Source organism: Zalophus californianus, chromosome 10, assembly GCF_009762305.2.
Source record: "Zalophus californianus isolate mZalCal1 chromosome 10, mZalCal1.pri.v2, whole genome shotgun sequence".
NCBI classification, from domain to species: domain Eukaryota; kingdom Metazoa; phylum Chordata; class Mammalia; order Carnivora; family Otariidae; genus Zalophus; species Zalophus californianus.
This window is the reverse complement of record NC_045604.1, coordinates 65865014-65883692: the sequence shown is the minus strand read 5'-3', so window position 1 is coordinate 65883692 and position 18679 is coordinate 65865014. Positions and strand designations below refer to the sequence as shown.

General features: G+C 39.0%; 1 protein-coding gene across 8 annotated transcripts in view; it reads left to right on the top strand.

Moving 5' to 3' along the window:
* AHCTF1 (AT-hook containing transcription factor 1) overlaps window positions 1-18679 on the top strand; it is a 76764-nt gene that overhangs the window by 31035 nt on the left and 27050 nt on the right. For all 8 annotated transcript variants that reach the window (XM_027610193.1, XM_027610189.1, XM_027610192.1 and 5 more), the window contains 13 exons: window positions 436-568; window positions 652-833; window positions 1251-1312; window positions 2221-2349; window positions 7554-7644; window positions 8685-8774; window positions 10832-10972; window positions 11616-11720; window positions 12619-12712; window positions 14304-14427; window positions 14594-14650; window positions 15851-15997; window positions 16558-16745. In XM_027610193.1, the coding sequence (XP_027465994.1) occupies window positions 436-568; window positions 652-833; window positions 1251-1312; window positions 2221-2349; window positions 7554-7644; window positions 8685-8774; window positions 10832-10972; window positions 11616-11720; window positions 12619-12712; window positions 14304-14427; window positions 14594-14650; window positions 15851-15997; window positions 16558-16745 (1543 nt within the window). The remainder of the gene's footprint in view (window positions 1-435; window positions 569-651; window positions 834-1250; window positions 1313-2220; window positions 2350-7553; window positions 7645-8684; window positions 8775-10831; window positions 10973-11615; window positions 11721-12618; window positions 12713-14303; window positions 14428-14593; window positions 14651-15850; window positions 15998-16557; window positions 16746-18679) is intronic.

The following is an 18679-nucleotide window of genomic DNA, read 5'->3' as shown; positions in this document are numbered from 1 at the left end:
CTTTTCCCATAGAGCTGGATCAGCCCTTCTCAACTGGAATTCCTCTGAAGAATTAAGTGCCTCAAAGCATCTGTTTTCAGTGTTGATAATTCTCTCATACTGGCTGTGTTCCCTTGTTGGGAGAATATGCATTCAGATAATTTTCTACTTTTACGTCCAACACCTCAAAGTTGCCGAAGTGTTAAGTGAAAACAAGCCAGGATACAACTTTTCTGATGAGTGCTTTTTAATAAAATTTTCTTGAAATGGAGAAATAGTAAAGATATAAGTGAATGAAACCCTTCTTATAGAATGAGCGATAGAAATGTGCTTTGACATATCAAATATGATTAAAACTTCTTAATTTATGACAAAATGTTGCTAAAATTTTATTTGGGCTAGTTTTACTTTGTGATTATTTATTCAATTTATAAAAATGATATTCTTTTCTTTTAGCTCTGTCTCCTGACACTAGTGTTTCAGTCTTTACCTGGCAGGTGAATATATATGGACAAGGAAAGCCTTCTATGTATTTGGGGCTTTTTGACATAAATCGTTGGTATCATGCACAGATGCCAGATTCGTTAAGGTATGATTTCGCCCTCTCTTCTTTTTCGTGTTTGTATGTATAGCAGCGCAGTCATTTAATGATTTTGTAACATTTTCTTTTAGATCAGGAGAATATCTGCATAATTGCTCTTATTTTGCATTGTGGTCACTGGATTCTGTTGTGAACAAGACTTATCCACATTACATCTTGGATATACTAGTAAATGAGAGAAGCTTAAGTCGAGGAATTCCTCCTTCATATCCACCTCCTGAGCAGTTTTTTAATGCAAATATTTACAATTTTGGTATGTATGTCCTTAACATTACCTTTCGAGAGAAATAACATGCACGAGTGTGTATGCACGTGTGTAATACGTATTTGGATAGTATGTGTATATATAGTTACCTGTTCATGTTTCGTTACTGTCAGTTAATATATGGGTAACTTAGGAAATTAATTTGATATGTACATGAGAAATTTAATACTTAGGGATTTTATAAAGAAATTATCACTATTATGAATTTGCTAGAAAAGGTAACTATCATTTATGTTGAAGTTTGGTATCTTGTCAGGATGGAAATACCTGGAAAAATTATTTTAAAATTTATTGTATGTAATAATTTTGATATCTTGCCTAGCATGTTAGGATAAATTTTGGTGTATTAATTCCATCTACGATATAATATGTAAGCACAATTTTTTTTTTACATCTTTTTTTTAGATGCCACTTGTTTGTTAAACTCAGGAATTGTTCATATAACTTGTAATGGCTTTCAGAAGGAGGTAGGTAACAACTAACAATGTGGACAGAGTGTGCCTTATTGAACTGAAGTCAGATCATGGATTTAAACTTTATTTAGTGTTAATTATATAAACTGTTGTTTCAGCTTAAATGGTAGCTTCTGCTAGGTTTGTGCCATGAGCAGCTAGTAGCATCAGTTACTGATGGCAGCCTGCCAGAAGAAGTTTTGGGGTTGTGTGGATGTTAGCTACTTGAACCTTAAGGAAAAGAGCGGAAGTAGGTCAGTGCCTTCACCATAACCCTTTGTATCCGTATTCTTAATTCTCTTTCTTCTCAGGAAGCTTATGAATAAGTGAAGTAACGCAAAGAACGTGCCTAGCACAAGCGGGCAATGATTATGTGTTGAAAAAGACTTTCCCAGGAAAACACAAAATGGCAGATTTCAAAATTGATAATCGGCTAGATGTGCCTGAATGCCATATTTATATTCATATTAGATCTCTCTTACATTAGATCAGAAGGAATAAACTGCAGGTGTGTGTGTGTGTTCATTAAGATCTGTCCCCAGGTCTGTCACCTTTGGAGAAGGTAACAGGGTTACCGTGTGTGTGTGTGTGTGTGTGTTCATTAAGATCTGTCACCAGGTCTGTCGGCTTTGGAGAAGGTAACAGGCTTACCCGTTATAAAAACAAAAAGCCACCCAAAGTACCCTTATCAGTAATATTATTTATAACTAGCAAGCATTGGTTTAGCTCAAGAACCTATAAACCCTTTTCCTTGCAAGAAGTGTAAAAATGGAGTCTTACAATTTCTATTCCCTGTCTTTTAGCTTTATTCTCAAAATATTAAGTATAAGTATATTCTTGGGGATAGTAGGGTGATAAGTTTATTATTCTTAAATTTGATTATTTGAAATTGTGTATTGATATTTATTCATCGATCTTTACAGACTTTGAGATTTTTAAAGAAATCAGGAGCATCTCTCAGTGAATTCATACCTGATGGCTATAATAGATGTCTTATGGCTGGCCTTCTGTCACCAAGACTTACTGATACTCACCCTTCCAGTTTAAGTCAGGTGAGATGATTTCTAACGCTGTTGTTTCTTTTGAACTATTTTATTAGCTTTCTATTATAATAAAAGTCTACTAGATAATTTTTGCAAAAGTAGACTCAGTAGATGCACTCTGCATGATCACTAGCTATGGTCCTGGGTTTGGCTTAAAATATATACTCCCAGGACTTAGTAGGCCATAACTTGGCACCAGGTTCACTTAGCTGTATAGAAGGATATAGGACAGGAGGCCCATCATGGCATGTCATGAGTAGAAGCTATTATAACAGGCCTGGGGCCATTTTCCAGCCCCTGTGGGAACTGCATGGGTGCAAGAAAATGAGACCTCTGAGTGGAAATCATCTTGACTTAGGTAGATCTCATGGTCTAGAACAAAAACATGTGATCACTGGCGTGAGCGTCACTGGCAACTTGTTCGTGGTTTCTATCATAGCGCTGTTTAATCAGAAATTCTAGGAGTGGAGCCCAGCACTCAGTGTTTTAATAAGCCCTTGATGTAGGGGGTCCCTGGGTGGCGCAGTCGGTTAAGTATCTGACTCTTCATTTCAGCTCAGGTCATGATCCCGGGGTCCTGGGATCGAGCCCCGCATGGGGCTCCCTGCTCAGCGGGGACTCTGCTTCTCCCTTTCCCTCAGCCCCTCTGCCTGCTTGTGCTCACGCTCTCTGTCTCTCAATAAATCTTTAAAAAAAGCCCTTGCTGTGATTCTGATGCAGTGTTTTATAGAAACCAGTATCTTCTGAGAGCGTGTGAGAAGATTCGAGGTTCCTGCAAAACAGGGCCGTTGGTTCTCGAAGTCAGACTCAACTCATGGAAACCAGAACCTTAACTTCTGAGTGGAGGTTTATAATCCATTCACAGTTTTCCTGGTCCCAGTACAATTTACCTGCCAGGAGACATTCTAGCAGTAAACAGTGTTGCCTGGGGACAGCTCATAATTCACCTCTATTTTAACTCATTATTTGTTAGTAAAATATGCTAGAATGAAGTAAGCTCCATTTTCCCATGGAGAAAGAAAATGTTAACTCTCCCCAGGTAGTGTTTGGATAAAGTTATTTAAAAATTACAGTTGTGAAACATAATGAATTGCTGGAAAAAGAGCCTTTTAAACATCCAAAGGAATATAAATATTGCACTGTGGTTTAACACTTATGGTTGGATTTTAATACTTAATTTCATGGAGTGAAGAGAAATATTCAATTCTATTATCATTGGGAGATTTCCTCTCCTCGTTTCCCCTCCTTTTATATTTTTGTATCTGTGTTTACCACATGGTCATGTCATGATCAGTGTTAATGTTCTTGTTATGTAGCTTGTTTTTTCCTGGAGTGTCCAAGTGGCCTTTAAAAAACAAAACAAAACCTTGCCTAGTCTCACACAAGCTTAATTTTTTCTTCTCAGTTTCTTCTTGCTCTTTGTGGAGCCTCTTTAGACGAAGGGTGTGACCTTCTGTTAGATTACCTTCGTTGCCCAGCGTTTTATCGCCTTTGCCTCTGGTTCTATTTTTGAGAGATTTCTTCATCATCTCCCTGTCTTCCTATTAGCTTTTTAAAGATTTGACCCTCATTTAAAATTTTTGGAGTACTTTTTCTTTGATCAGTCTTTTGTTCATAGTATTCTGTTTTATGGATGAACCAGCTCCTGTCCGTGTGTGTTTAGTCTTACTTGGTTCTCTGCATTAGCTCTGTTTCCTCTGCAGTTGGTTTTCTTCCTTTAGTCTCTTTGATGCCAGTGGCTGTCCTTACGTGTTTGGTGGCCCTTGGTCATCTGTTAGTATGTAAAGTGGGTCAGTACCAGATGATACGCTCTCTTTTGCGTGGGTATAGTTCATGTAGAGGCGTCCTTTTCTTGGGGATAGTAGATGGGACGTGCACCATTACAGTGGAGAAAGCCCACACTTTGTTTGGGGCCATCCCATTTTTCCAAAGATCTGTGAGGCAGGCGTCCGTGGTTCTTCGCTGTGGGATCAGTGACTGGCTGTTCCATAGACTAAGTGTCCACCAGTTGCCTGTTTTCAGCCCCGGGTCTGACCACTCTTGTCCCCCACTTTCCTCTGTACCTGGTTTCTCCAAGGACTTAGCCTGAGGACTCAGAGAGCTAACCCAATTCCATTCTCATCTGTAGCTCCCCTCTGTGAGGACCTAAGGATGTGGTTTCCCTCACACTGCTGAGTCTGTCACCTTTCCTCATGACTGCTGTTCACGGATTTTGTTGAGCTGTCTTACCCCATGATGCCTTCTCTTTTCCTTGCCCTCGCTGATTGATACCTGTCTCTGCTCTTTATGATTATTCACTGGGGTCTGATGATGATCCGGAGGCAGGAAGTAAATGGCTGTGCGTGATGTTCCATCTTTATCCACAGGTAACAATTTTCTTTTGTTCAGAAAAGGCTAAAAGCAGTTACTGAGGTTTCTTTTGTTCATTGTGAGTAATACGGTCTTTTTAACCCATCTACCTTGTGAGAGTTATGGAAGAATTGCTAATAGGTTGTACAGAAGAGATCTATTCTTTCTGTCTAATGGCCCAGGAATACTGTTGAGGGTTTGATGAAACAGCGTCATCTAACTCTGGGCTGTTGATTTCCAACCATATACATTCAGAGGACACCTTTGATCAGTCTTTTGTCTGTTTTGTGGTGTCCTTTCCTCTGCCCTCAAGAAGACAAGGAGAAAAAGAACCAAGCACCAAATTCAAGATGGCTTTCTGCAGCTCTTGATCGGGTTCATTGAAAGACCTTAGGAAACTTTGGCCCCAGTGGCCCTGCCCATCCTCCCGTCAGGGACTGGAACTGCCTTTCCCGCCTGGTGCTTCAGCTTCTGACGACAGAGAACTCACTGCTCATCCTCGTCTTCAGGGCCTTGGGTGCTCCAAGTGCTCCATTTAACTTTCTCACTTTTAAGGAATTTAGTACAGATTATTTTTTTCTGATTACATACTGTCAAATTTATTTAAAGCGATAATATCTTAAAAATGTGAAACAAGAAAAAATTACCTGTAATTCAGCCACGTGAATAAAACAGCATTTAGTGTTTTCTGTGATTAAACCTGGTAATTCAACCTGTTGAGGTTTTTTTCCAATTACATCAATAATACATGAATAATTTGGATTTAGAAAATTGGCTAAAGTGTATGGAGGCATATAAGTATTGGCATTTTGTTAACCATTCTTCGTGTACCTTTCTCTTTATTTTTTAAACTCCATTCCTAGAACAGGCCAAGTTAAACTGTATTCTTTAGTGATGCACATGTAGAGTGAAAGCAAGAAAGTGATGACTTCAGAAGGCCGGAAAGGGGTGGTGGTTGCCATGGGAGATGGGAGGGGAGGGTGGGATTTGCTTTTGGTCAGGTCAGAGCAGACACAGCTTCCAGGGTACTGCCAAAATATTCTCAATCTAAACCTGGGTGGGGTCTTATCAGTGTCCACTTTGTAATCATTTGTTTGTATACATGGTGTATGGACTTTATACTTTTCTTTCATGCATTTCTTTATATATCCCTTCTTCATATACATGAAAAGGATGATACAGATGCAATTTCATATTTTTATTGACTGGTCAGTATTCTGTTAATTACGTATTTATAGGGCTTACCCTTTTTTTACTGGGTTATCTATGGAAATTCTTTATCATACATATTTACCCTTTTTGTCGTAAATCTTCTAGATCCTCCCCCTACTGTTTTCCTCTTGATTTGTTTTATGGTATCTTTTGCTACATACAAATTAGTATTTTTGTAGTCAGATGTATTTTATAGCTCTAGCTTAAAAAGTCTAACACTTAAATGTTTCTTTATCATTTAAGGGTTCAGTTCATCTTTGTGTATCACATCAGGTAAAGGTTGATTTTCTTTCTCCCGGGTGATGATGAGTCCGGCCGTGCTACACCACTTATAAAATAGAACGCAGAATATCCTTTGCTCATGTTACTGAGATACCACATTTATTTGATTTCCTTTGTCTGTGTGTACTGGGTTCTGTTTCTGGATTTTTATTTCTTCCCATCAATCTGATCTATTTCTATGCCATTTATAGATTTCTTTGATATTCATAGTGATTTATAATGATTTTAAGTAACAGACTTAACTAAGACATGGCTGTATCTTACTTACAGTCACCTGCTTACAGTGTCTAATTCAGTGGGTTTTAATAAATCCATGGAATTGTGTACCTATCCCCACATTCAGTTTGAGAACATTTTTATCACCCCCACAAAACCCCCATATTCTACCCCCCACGCCCTGGCTTTTGATAACCATTCCTCTGCTTTCAGTCTTCATAGACTTCCTTGTTCCTTATATGAATCCACAGTTTATTTGTGTGGTAGCACGCATCAGTCCCTCGTCCCATTTAATGTCTGTGTCACATAACGTCTGTATAAGGAGCATACCACAGTTCATTTATCCATTCTTTCGTTGATGGGCATTTGGCTTGTTTCCAGTTTGGGGCTATTATGAATAATGTTGTTCCATGTAGAGTTTTGGTGTGGGCATGTGTTTTCATTTCTTTTGGGTGTGGAGTTGGCTGGGTCATGAGGTAACTCAGTATTTAAGTTTCCCAAAGTGGCTTTACCATTTTACATTCCCACCATCAGTGTATGAGGATTCGTTACTCCATGTCACCACCAATGCTTGTTACTGTCTGTGTTTGTGTTTATAGCCACCTAGTGAGTCATGAAATGTTTTTTTTTTTTTTTAAGATTTATTTATTTATTTATTTGACAGAGAGAGAGCGAGAGGGAACACAAGCAGGGGTAGTGGGAGAGGGAGAAGCAGGCTTCCCGCTGAGCAGGGAGCCCGATGTAGGGCACGATCCCAGGACTCTGGGACCATGGCCTGAACTGAAGGCAGACGCCCAGCGACTAAGCCACCCAGGCGCCCCTGAAATGTTTTATTTTTAACCCTTGAAATGTTTGTATTCTTTTTTTTAAGATTTGTTTATTTTAGAGAGAGTGCATTTGGGGGAGGGGCATAGGGAGAGAGAATCCTCAAGCAGACTCCCTGCTGAGCACAGAGCCCCTGTGGGTCCCGATTCCAGGACCCTGAGATCATGACCTGAGCCAGAATCAACAGTTGGATGCTTAACCAAATGAACCACCCAGGTGCCCCTAAATGTTTGTATTCTTATAGAACTTGCTGTCTCTGAGTCTGTGATCCGATATCCTTTATCTTCATTTCTTACTCTTTTTCCTTCTTTTTTTAATGCGCGGTTCAGGAAGAACAGTTAGAAGCTATATTGTCAGCAGCGATCCACACAAGTTGCCTGGGCCTTTTGACTGGATGTATCAAAAAGTGGACAAAAGAAGGTAAGATTATAGTTTTTAACGAATAAAAAATTACTTTTGTATTTTAAATTGTTTAATGATTAATTCGTTGGGGGGTTTAGTTAAACTTTATTTTGAGATAATTATAGGTTCACATTGCTATTTTAAGACATTATGTAGAGAGATCCTGTGTACCCTTTTATCACCACCTTTCCCCCGCAAAACAGTATCTCAGTCAGGATCCCTGTGTTGTCCTTTTTATAGTTTATAGCCACACCTACCTCCTCCCGCCTCTCACGCCCGGGAGCCACCAGTTTATTCTCTACTTACGTAATTTTGTCATTGCAAAAAGGTTCCAAAATGAAATGATATAGTATGTAACCTTAGGGATCGACTCTTTGGCAAACTTCTCTGGGATTCATCCCAGCTGTTGTGTGTCCCCCTCTTTAAAAACACACACTCAACACCCACATTATTTTTGTTGAGTCATTTGAGAATAAGTTGAGGACATCAACGTTTCTCTACTTGTATTATCAGTATTCTTTCCAAGAACAAGAACAGTCATTACAAAACCACTGTGTACTTAGAAAAATCAGGAGAAGCATTGAATATGCTATTATCTGATCTCAGACCTTACTGGAATCTTACTAATCATGCCAGTAATGCCCTTGGTAGCACTTATAGGGATAGGGAATCCAGAATGTAATCCAGAATATACTTTGTGTTTAGTTTTTAATGTCCCTTTAATCTCTTAATCTCATGTAATTCCTAGGCTTTTATCTTTCAAGAAATTGGTGTTTTTAAAGAGGAGTTAAGCCTGTCATTCTGCAGACAGTTTTTCAATGTGTGTGTGTTTAACCTTTCCTCATGATTAGATTCAGATTTTACATTTTTCACAGGAGTGCTACATAAAATGATGTGCTCCTTGCTGTGTTTTCGTACCAGTTTGTTTCTGTTAGTGTTGATGTTCACATTGCTCACTTGATCAGCGTGGTCTCTGTCAGGGTTCCCCACTGAAGTTACTAATTTTTTGTTTGTAATTGAGAATTCTTTTTTTTTTTTCATTGATATTTACAAATAAGAACAACCAAATTCTGCGGCTAATCTGCGCTTTGTTCTTGAATGGACATGGAATAAAGTGGTTTTTACAAAAGAGGAATTTGACAGACTGTGTAAGTATTGTATTAAAAAATTAACCTTGGTCTATGTTTTAAGCACATGACAGTTTTAATCATTTTGAAGTTGTAAACTTTTTCAAGATTTTATTTTATTTGAGAGAGCGAGAGAGCATGAGCCTTAGGGAGGAGCAGCAGAGGCAGAGGGAGAAGCAGCCTCCCTGCTGAGCAGGGAGCCCGATGTGGGGCTTGATCATGACCTGAGATCATGACCTGAGCCAAAGGCAGATGCTTAACCGACTGAGCCACCCAGGTGCCCCTGAAGTTGTAAACTCTTTAAAGAAGTCTCAAAAAAAATAAAGAAAGAAGTCTCAGAAGAAAACCATTTCTTTTAATATTGGGGTGGCAAAATTGTGTTATTTTTGTTTGTTTTTTAAAGATTTTATTTAAGGGATTGCTACACCTGGCGTGGGGCTCGAACTTCTAACCTCAAGATTAAGAGTCACCTGCTCCACCACTGAGCCAGTCAGGCGCCCTGACAGAATTATTTTTTGGGCGAGATTTTGCAGTAGATTGTTAAATGGGCAACATATTAATATGTCTACAGTACCAGGTTTCAGAACTGTACCCTATCTTTGATCTTAAGAGATTAATTTATGAAGTTTGCTGATGATGGAGTCAGGAGAGTATGGCAGTTGACCTCAGAAGCTCCCCTACTTACTCATTTTCTATTTAAAATATTTATGACTATAAAAAAGCTGAAGAGGAGGGCAAAAATTCATCACCGCTGTCTTCTACTTAGCAGATGTCATTATCAGTCATTCAAAGTCATTTTTCTTCTTGACAGTCTTACTTACTCATCTGTCGGGTCCACTTTGAGTCTTGAGGTGTCTATAAATATCAAAACCCATTATGTGCAGAAATAATCAGGGTATAATATGTGATTGCCCTGTACATGAAAGTATAAGTTTATTTAGAAGTATATGTTTTTGTTATTTCTATCATTGTGTCAATGATGGATGAATAAATGGACTTTTTAAATCAGTTATTCCCCTTCTACTACTATAGACATGGGGTTCTGTGGTATTTTTAGGCCATACTTATGAAACTTATAAAAATGAAATAATTTTAAATATTTAATCACTTAATACAGTTGAAGTTAGAAACAAACACCTGGTAATTCAGAGTCAGGGCAAAAAAAAAATGTATTTTTTTGAGTGGAAAATATTTTCAGGACTGGTAATGTAATTCATGTAAGTAAAGAAAAAAATTCAGATCAGTTCATAAATTGTATGCCTTTCCTTTGTTATACTTTGAGCATAATGTGGTACTTCAGGTTGGAACCTGGTAACTGAGCCACTCTTGCTGCCTTGAGCTTCGTTACTGGTTAATGGAGTTTTTTTTTTTTAAAAAACCTAAATGTAATTAAAATTCAAAGCATAGTATTTTAAATGTATTGGAAGTAAAACAAGTCCATTTGATTGAGGAAGGATTTCTGATTATGTTTTCTGGTTTCTAATTACCCATTAAATATTGATGTGATTAAATCTTATCTAAAAGACGTAACCAGTAGCAACTAAAATACCCATTTTTTCCTGAAAAATGAATTTGTAAACTCATTGTTGAGTTTAAATGAAAAGACAGCCAAGTCTACAATGAATTGTAACAAGCATGCAGTTTTATTATAATAAGTCTTTATCTGGGTCTTAATTTTTAATGTCTCACTTTTGAAGGCTGGGGGTGGAAAAAGTGCTCTTATAAAATCATCACAAGACACCATAGCACATAAAAGATCTGGTATGAAAGATTTTTGTTTGAGGGAGAAGCATTTAATGAATAGACCTCATTTCTAGTCAGCCTGAAGTGGACTCCATAGCCCCTTTCTCTGCTCACATTGTTTACCTCGTTCTGCATCTTAAAAAACTAGGATGGGGATTTATATTTGTCCCTTCTTGGTTTCTTGAGGTTATTTGCCATTTCCACCATGTTTTTGTAAATCTCATAACGTATAGTCTAATTCTGTAGTTAATAGGAGTTGGAGAAATTTTGCGTTTATGACTGTAACCAATTCAGATTTATCGTGTCAGGACTAACCTAGTATTTCGTCCCGGAAGGTACGCCGTTATTTGATGGCTCGTGTCGTTTCACCGACCCGCAGACCATGCAGGCGCTCCAGCAGTGCTTCTTGCTCCTCAGCAACCTTAATTCCGTCTTAAACTGCTTTACCACAGAGGCCCAAGAGATCACGGAGAGAGGTGTGCTCTTTATGTGATATGAATGAGTTTTTATTTAAATTTTACTTCTGGAAACAGTAAACCTCCATGTCTTAGATGCATTACTGTGCAAAGTGCAAAGAGGCCTTTTTAATTTTAACTTTTTAAATGGAAACTAGAGAATGTACTAGATACGCCGTGAGCCCATGCTGAAGCAAGCTTGGGAAATTTGCGGGTTAAACTGCCTGTGAAGGTAGCACACGTACTTCCAGTAGGGTTTCACACTCTGAAAGTATACGTAAGTTTTTATTCACAGAAGCCATTGTAAGTGTTTGTCTCTGTTTTGCCATTTAAACAAAATAGGTAGTTTCACTTAAAGGCCCGGTTTGAACAACTTATATTAATCTATTACTGTGCTAGTTTGTGGGTTAATGTCTACATTTGACTTCTGAAACTAGCTAAATGGAAATGTAGCTTAGGCGGAAGCATATTTACCTAAAATACCTACTTAGTAAGTTACTTCAGCATTTTGGAGGTTATTTGTTCAGGCTAAGTGTGTTTAAAAATACACATAGTACTGTTAAAAGTCACCAAATAATTCGATTTTGGGAACTGTCCAGGGTCTTGATTTTTCATGTGTGGTTGATAAATTGAATGTTACACAACTGGTGTTTCATCCTCACAGGCCTCATGGACTTGCACAAAAAGTGCCTGGTTACCCGGCTCATCTGCCAGTACACACAAGTGGTGCTTTGGTTCTGTCATTCTGGGCTCTTACCGGAGGGCCTAGGTAAAACATTTACTTAATCTGTAGATATTAATGGAAACATTCTCAAATCTCTATCATTGGGGGTTTCTCATTTTCGGATTTCCTTTCTTCCCCCATCCCTCTTAGGTTTTCTTCTAGTCTTATATTCTTTCTCACTTTGTAGCTCTAGTTTCCTGCCCCACACCCGATGCACGTGCATCCATTCCATACATGCATATTGGGCTGAATAACAGGAAAGAATATTTAACAAAACATGGTTCTGAAAAAGGGTTCAATGATACCATCAGCTATAAATTAGACCCATTCAACTGTGGGTTTTATAATCTAGTTTGCCGATCTTTTTCTCCTTAAGAGTTCTTTTAATATGCTCATTAACCGAGATTATTTGCCATCAGTTGAATACCTCTTTTCATCTAATAATTTGTGCCAATACCAAGAATTAGGGAATTTGACTTTTGCTCTGCTTATGTAGAACACTTCTAAGCCCTTAACTTCTTGCATTTCCAGGGCATACGTTACATTCTATTGAGAAGCACTTCTGTCCCTTTGCTAATTGCCGTTAAACTTACTTTTTCATTATTCTCTTTGATTTTTCCTTAAATAGTGAATACTGCTTGCTTTCTAATTATCATTTGAAATTAAGGAAGTGATTAAGGATTAAGGGGGTAGAATCATTTCTGGAATAGCTTTTCCAGAGTTTTAGACCAGCATCCTTGTTTTTACCGACTATTGTGAGAGACTCTGTTTTCTCGTTTGTGTATCTGTTAATAAAGGGGTGTGTATTTATTAAATTTAGGAAGCCTGCAGACCAAACAACATCATGCAATTATAGTAAAATATTAATGTGGGTGACCTTAGGTATTGTTGAGATATTTCAGAAGTATTACTGACCTTTTTCCCGACTCTTAAAAAATTCTAGATGATGCCGTGCAGTTGTCCAGGTTGTACTACAACTACCCTGTAATTCAGAACTACTATACCAGTCGTCGACAGAAGTGTGAGCGTCTGGCAAGGTACCTTACAGAACCTTCCAAAACCTCTTCAAAGTTACTTTTTTAAGAAATCCTCACTTTCTCAGAACAGAATTCATCATGCTGCAGAAAGATGAAATGCGTGGAATTCTTAAGTAAAGTGACAGAATTTGTTACCAGCATTATTATTTTAGTTGTAACGTTTGCCTGTTTGCCTTGACCTAACGGTTACCCTAAGTTGAGTGTGGCTACTCAGTATTTCCTAATTAAGAGTAGTTACCACAGTTGATTTATTAGAGGAGATTCTGTCACTTAAGCATGTATTTTTCCTGAGGATTCTTATTCAGAAAAGGACTAAGAGCTCCAATTCATCAGAAAACCATGAGGCATACCACCAGTTAGGCTTTTTACGTTCTTTCCGTTAACAGTTGCATTTCAGGCCCTTCAACCACTGTTTTCTTGTTTTCTTTGTTTTAATTCCTCTAATTCTCCTTTTTAAAATAAAAATAAAATACATCAATGTTAACTTCATTGGTTCCTTTGAAATAAAGAAGCAGAGATAATAGAAGAAAGAGCAGGGATTAGTCGTCTTCCTCAGGTGGGAATTGATGCTTGTAGAACAGCATGCAGCATTGACAGCAGTGGTTCACGAACATGGACATCAGGCATATTGTCAGAATCCCCCAGAAATCAGTACGTTAAAAGGCCGTGCTGGCTATAGTTTGGTGTGTGGCAAGTTTGGGGTCCGGTGCTTTAGAAGAAATAATCTCGGAGACTGAGCACAGACTTGGCAGATTTATTAGGCATTATTTATTTTTTAAAGATTTTATTTGAGAGAGAGAGAGTGTGCGCGCGAGCAGAGGGGGGAGGAGAGAGAGACTCTGAAGCGGTCTCCCTGCTGAGTGCAGAGCCCGACGCAGGGCTCCATCTCACAACCCTCAGATCATGACCCTAGCCAAAATCAGGAGTTGGATGCTTACTCGTCAGAGCCACCCAGGCGCCCTATCAGGCATATTTTAAAATTATAGATGTGGTATTTCCTAAGTGTGTGTCCCTGAACGGGTTTGCTAAGCTTTCTAGTCCTGCTTGGGTCACATAAATTACGCAGTCCATAGAAATAAAGACGGAACGGTGGGTGCGGTGCCTGACTCGGGAAGTAGGAACTGCTGCCGCCCTGGTGGTTAGTAGATGAGGAGGCAGGGACAGTATCTGCTGACCACCGTGTAGGTGCTCAGTGATACGTTTTTGGAGGAATCACTGGGTCAGAAGACTTAGGTGGTGAAAGGGAAATCATAGCTCTTTGACTTTGAACTGTAGCGTATTTATACCCGACTGGCTGCCATGCTCTTGGGCAAATGCCCAAGAAGGTCCAGAAGGTAAAACCAAGTGTCGCCTCAGGAATCTGGCGGCTGGACTGTGCTCTCCCCGGGGACCTGACCTATGCGCATGGGCTTGCTAATGACCAAGCCTGAGGCTTCTGCGGGGCTCATCTAATTCTTATTGGTGACTGGACTTCACGTGATGCTAACTGGGGTCCTATTCTCAACTCTCTTCTCCTTTTGATTGTGGAGATCAGTAAGAGTTTGGAATTAACACAAATAACGAATAATCGCGAATGTCACCCTTTCTGCAGAGGGAAGTGGAGCCCTGATTGCTTGATGATTGACGAAATGGTGTCTCAGTTAGGAGACAGCATTGAGAGGTTGTGGAAGCGCGATGAAGGAGGCACGGGAAAATACCCTCCGTCTAGTCTGCACGTATGTTCGTGACCACACGCTCCCCCATGAAGACCCTACAGTGTTGCCAGGGGTGGGGGGGGACATGATTAGTGGTATCGCTCCCGCCCGGCACAGGCTTGGGGAAAATGGGGAGCGTGAATGAACAAACGTATAAAACACACTGAATTTTTTATCCCTTTTACAGGCACTGCTTGACATATACCTACTGGACGACGTCACTGAAACAAGCAAACATGCTGTTGTATCCTTTAAAACACTGTCAAATAATTCATGTATCACCGACATAAAATATGAGAGTAATAGGAACCTCGCACTAATTTAATCTAATCTCGGTTGCACATTTGCAGTTTTTTTAAAGGAAGGTTAACCTAGGGTCTGTTGGTTGGGTTCAGATGGTCTATGGCAAACCTGAAACTATGCAGAATTTAGTTTTAGGTTTAATTTTCTAGGGATAGGATCCACAGCTCTCATCAGATTCTTGTGTGTGTACAGGACATCATCAGAGTTACCAACAGCAGTTCTGAAACATTGCTGGCCAAATGGTCTTTCTTTTCTTTTCTTTTCTTTTTTTTTTTTTTAAGATGTTATTTATTTATTTGTCAGAGCGAGCACAAGCAAGGAGAGCAGCAGGCAGAGGGAGAAGCAGGCTCCCCACTGAGCAGGGAGCCCAACATGGGACTCGATCCCAGGACCCTGAGATCGTGACCTGAGCTACAGGCAGATGTTTAACCCACGGAGACACCCAAGCATTAAATGGTCTTCCTTAATGAGGTTAACTTCTGTGTTCAATACGAATACATGATAAGTTAGTTTAGTATTACCTTAGGCATCGGGTCTGAACCCAGTGGTATTTGCAATGATATTTTTGTACTGCTGGCCAGTTTCTTAATTTAAAAAACGTAGTTCCAGGGAGCTGGGTGGCTTAGTCGATTAAGCGTCTGCCTTTGGCTCAGGTCATGATCCCGGGGTCCTAGGATCGAGTCCTGCATCAGGCTCCCTGCTCAGCGGGAGTCTGCTTCTCCTCTCTCCCTGTGTCAAATAAATAAATAAAATCTTTTTAAAAAAATACGTAGTTCCATTCATAATTTATAAGATACGTGATGTGTTTGCTTAAGCTGTTAGGTTTTGCTGATAACTGGAGTTTTGTCTGTAGATCTGTCTCTTCAGTTTGCTAATAAGCTACTGACTTCATGAAGAAAATAGACTTTTTGTTCATCTCTTTTGTGGTGGTACTTACTGTTGAGAGTGAATGAAGTTGCTTGTAGGACTGGCCGGACCTGCATTTAATAAAATTACCACGCTTGGTTTTCCATTTTGTCTTACAGAATCCTAAACAGTCTCTTCAAGCCTCTTTGCTGCTCTAGTCTGTTGCTACCTAATATAAGTAGATATATGTAGGAGATTTTCTTCTTGTTGTTGTCCTTAATCCTCTTTCTTAAAGACCATTTATTTGTTGCTTGATATTATGTATTCCTTCCCAAACAAAACAGATACTTGCATTGAATCATTTCCCACTGCCTTTGCCATTCCTTGGGGCCAGGTGAAACTTATTCAAGGGTTTTGGCTGATAGATCATAATGACTATGGGGTAAGTCTGTTTACTTAGAATGTAAACTTTCATAAACTGTTAGAATTTCAGAAAGAAGTACATAGCTGGATTAAATGGGATATTAAAGATACGATACAGTCTACTTCTGGAGTAATTTACGGACTCAGTTCACTCATGACCTTTACCAAGCTCTATCGTAGGCAGCAGGAATACAAAGATGAAACAGTTCAGGACCCCAGGTCCCATCCTGCCTAAAAAAGGAAATAAATAATAAATAATTACTAATAGTGCAAATACAGCGATTGTTCTGTTAGAGACACGTTTGGTGTCCTGCTGTTAGAAGGCAGGGCTTGGCATTGATGTATGATGATGGTGGCGGAAAGATTTTACATCATAGCCCAACGAGGCCTCAGAAGAATGGGGCTTTTGATAAGGCTTTTATTTAAAATCAAACATACCATGGATTAAAGTAGATCTTTATAGGTTATGTTTAAACTGTTGTTTGTGGCTTTAGTGTTGCCTGTCTTTAAAGGCTGGTTACTTTGTCCAAGTGCAGGAAATTTATATTTGCATTTAGCAGTTTTTGTGTCCTTCTGCAGAGTGGCTTGGATCTCCTGTTTCACCCAGCTACTGTGAAACCTGTGTCGTGGCAACATTCAAAGATTATTCAGGCCTGTATGAGTCAGGGGGAGCACAGACAAGCCCTCAGATACATTCAGACGATGAAGCCAACGGTGTCCAGCGGTGATGATGTTACCCTTCACCTCACCGTTTTGCTTTGTAATAAGTAAGTCCCTGTTTTGAAAATACGATCAAACTCTTGATTGTATATGTTAAATAAAGTGGAATTGATGAAACAGCAATATATAATATTTTGCTTTGGTTGCATTACATAATATTCTTAGGATTCTTCATCTGTCAGTGTGAGGAAAAACATAAAAAACCTTTTATCCTGGAATAGGATGAAGGAGTACCCTTGAGTAAAAGGGGAAAGCAAACTGAGCCTCGAAAATTATATCTGTTGCTAATTGGCAATGTGGACAGTGTCCCATGTGGGCGGTTGGGGTTTGAGTATGCTGAAAAGGAGCTAAAGATAGAAAGGATAAAATCCTATTGAGTTGCAAAATCAGGTTTTGTATCTTAAATACTTGAACCAGATTTGAGCAGGTCCTGTCTTTCCATTGCTTTTCTTCCCTTTGCCATATTTTAATGTTCTCTAATCAGCATGATATATTTCCATTTATATTATAGCAGTATATATATTACTGCAGTTATTTTATTTGTCATATAAGTGAAAGCTGTGACGAGTTAAACGTCATGATTGGAAATACAGTGGTCTGTTTACTGGGTTTTCTTGTTAACCTAATTAGTTGGGGAAATTGCTTGGAACTAATACTTCTTACTAGATTGTAACTGTTTTATACAACTCACTGTTTTTTTTTTGTTGTTGTTGGTTCTGTTAGTTGGTCATTTGTATAATTTTTAGAAATTGGTTGCTTTATTCACCCCAGGTTGTTGTTTATGAACCAACGCCATTTCAGTGCCAGCACTCTGGAAGTTCAGCTTTCTTTGTTCTCTTAATGTATTTCTGAGAAGGTTGAATTTCCAAATTTCAGCAAGAAGAGGAGTTATGTAGTATGGTAATGGGTTGGCTAGATAGGACATTGCCAGTGTGTCCTCAAAAGTAATCAACTAGGAAGTACTTGTTGAAATCAAATAACTTGGATTAGCCACAAGTGTTTGGCTAGCTGAATAAATCTGAAATGAACATAAGAGCAAAACAAAATTTAAAGAAGCTAGTGGTGATAGAGATTTAATCACTGTATTAAGAGTCCCAGTACTGGGTAGTCAGGCAGCATGTAAACTATTTTGAGTTGTAAATAAGCTGCTCACTCTACTGACTTGGAAGAGGTGGTACTTGATCACTGATGCTTACATCGAAAAAACATGTTGGAACCTTGGAAAAACAACCTTTGAGAGGTTGCTGGTTTTTCCTCTATGATCCTGTTGTCCTTCGATTCATTCACAACACATTGCTCTGGCTTGCTAGATCCTCATTCCCTCTCCTTTAGCTATAGTGAACATTATATATTAATGTTTACGATAACAGAAACTTACTGCATGACTTCTAAACCTGATTTGTCTTAAGTAAAGGCTCAGTGACCTAGTCTTGAAGTGTCCTGTAGCGGACATGTAGAAGTAAAACCACAGGGCCACCTAAAATGGTGTTTGTTGAGATGATGTGGGTTCAGACTCGGTACAGGGGCTGTTTCACACCACTGCAGCGAAGTGAGTCAGAGGAGTTTTGTTTCCTAGAGCATATGAAAGTTACACTTTTGGAGTATGTTGATGTTTACACAGGAACGTACGTCAGCCTGTCTCTGCTGCCGTATTACCGAGAACCCCTGTGCACTCCTTAATGAAAGGACTTTTACTGCCAACACACTAGTCTAGCCTTTTATCAGTTGAAATAATTTTCCTATTGCCCTTCCCACCACCATGGTTTTCTACCATAGGAAGCAGTAGAGTAATGGGAATTTGGGGGCTTTCTTATTTTTTAAAATTTATGTTAGTGTTGGCAGTGGAACAGCCTTGCTTGAAGTTGGAGATAGCTGTGTCTCCTGCTGGAGGGGAAACGGGGAAAAACATTATCGTTTGCCCTTTGCCTTCAAGTATACTCTCCTGGTAGATTAATATTTGATAAGTCATAAATAAATCTAT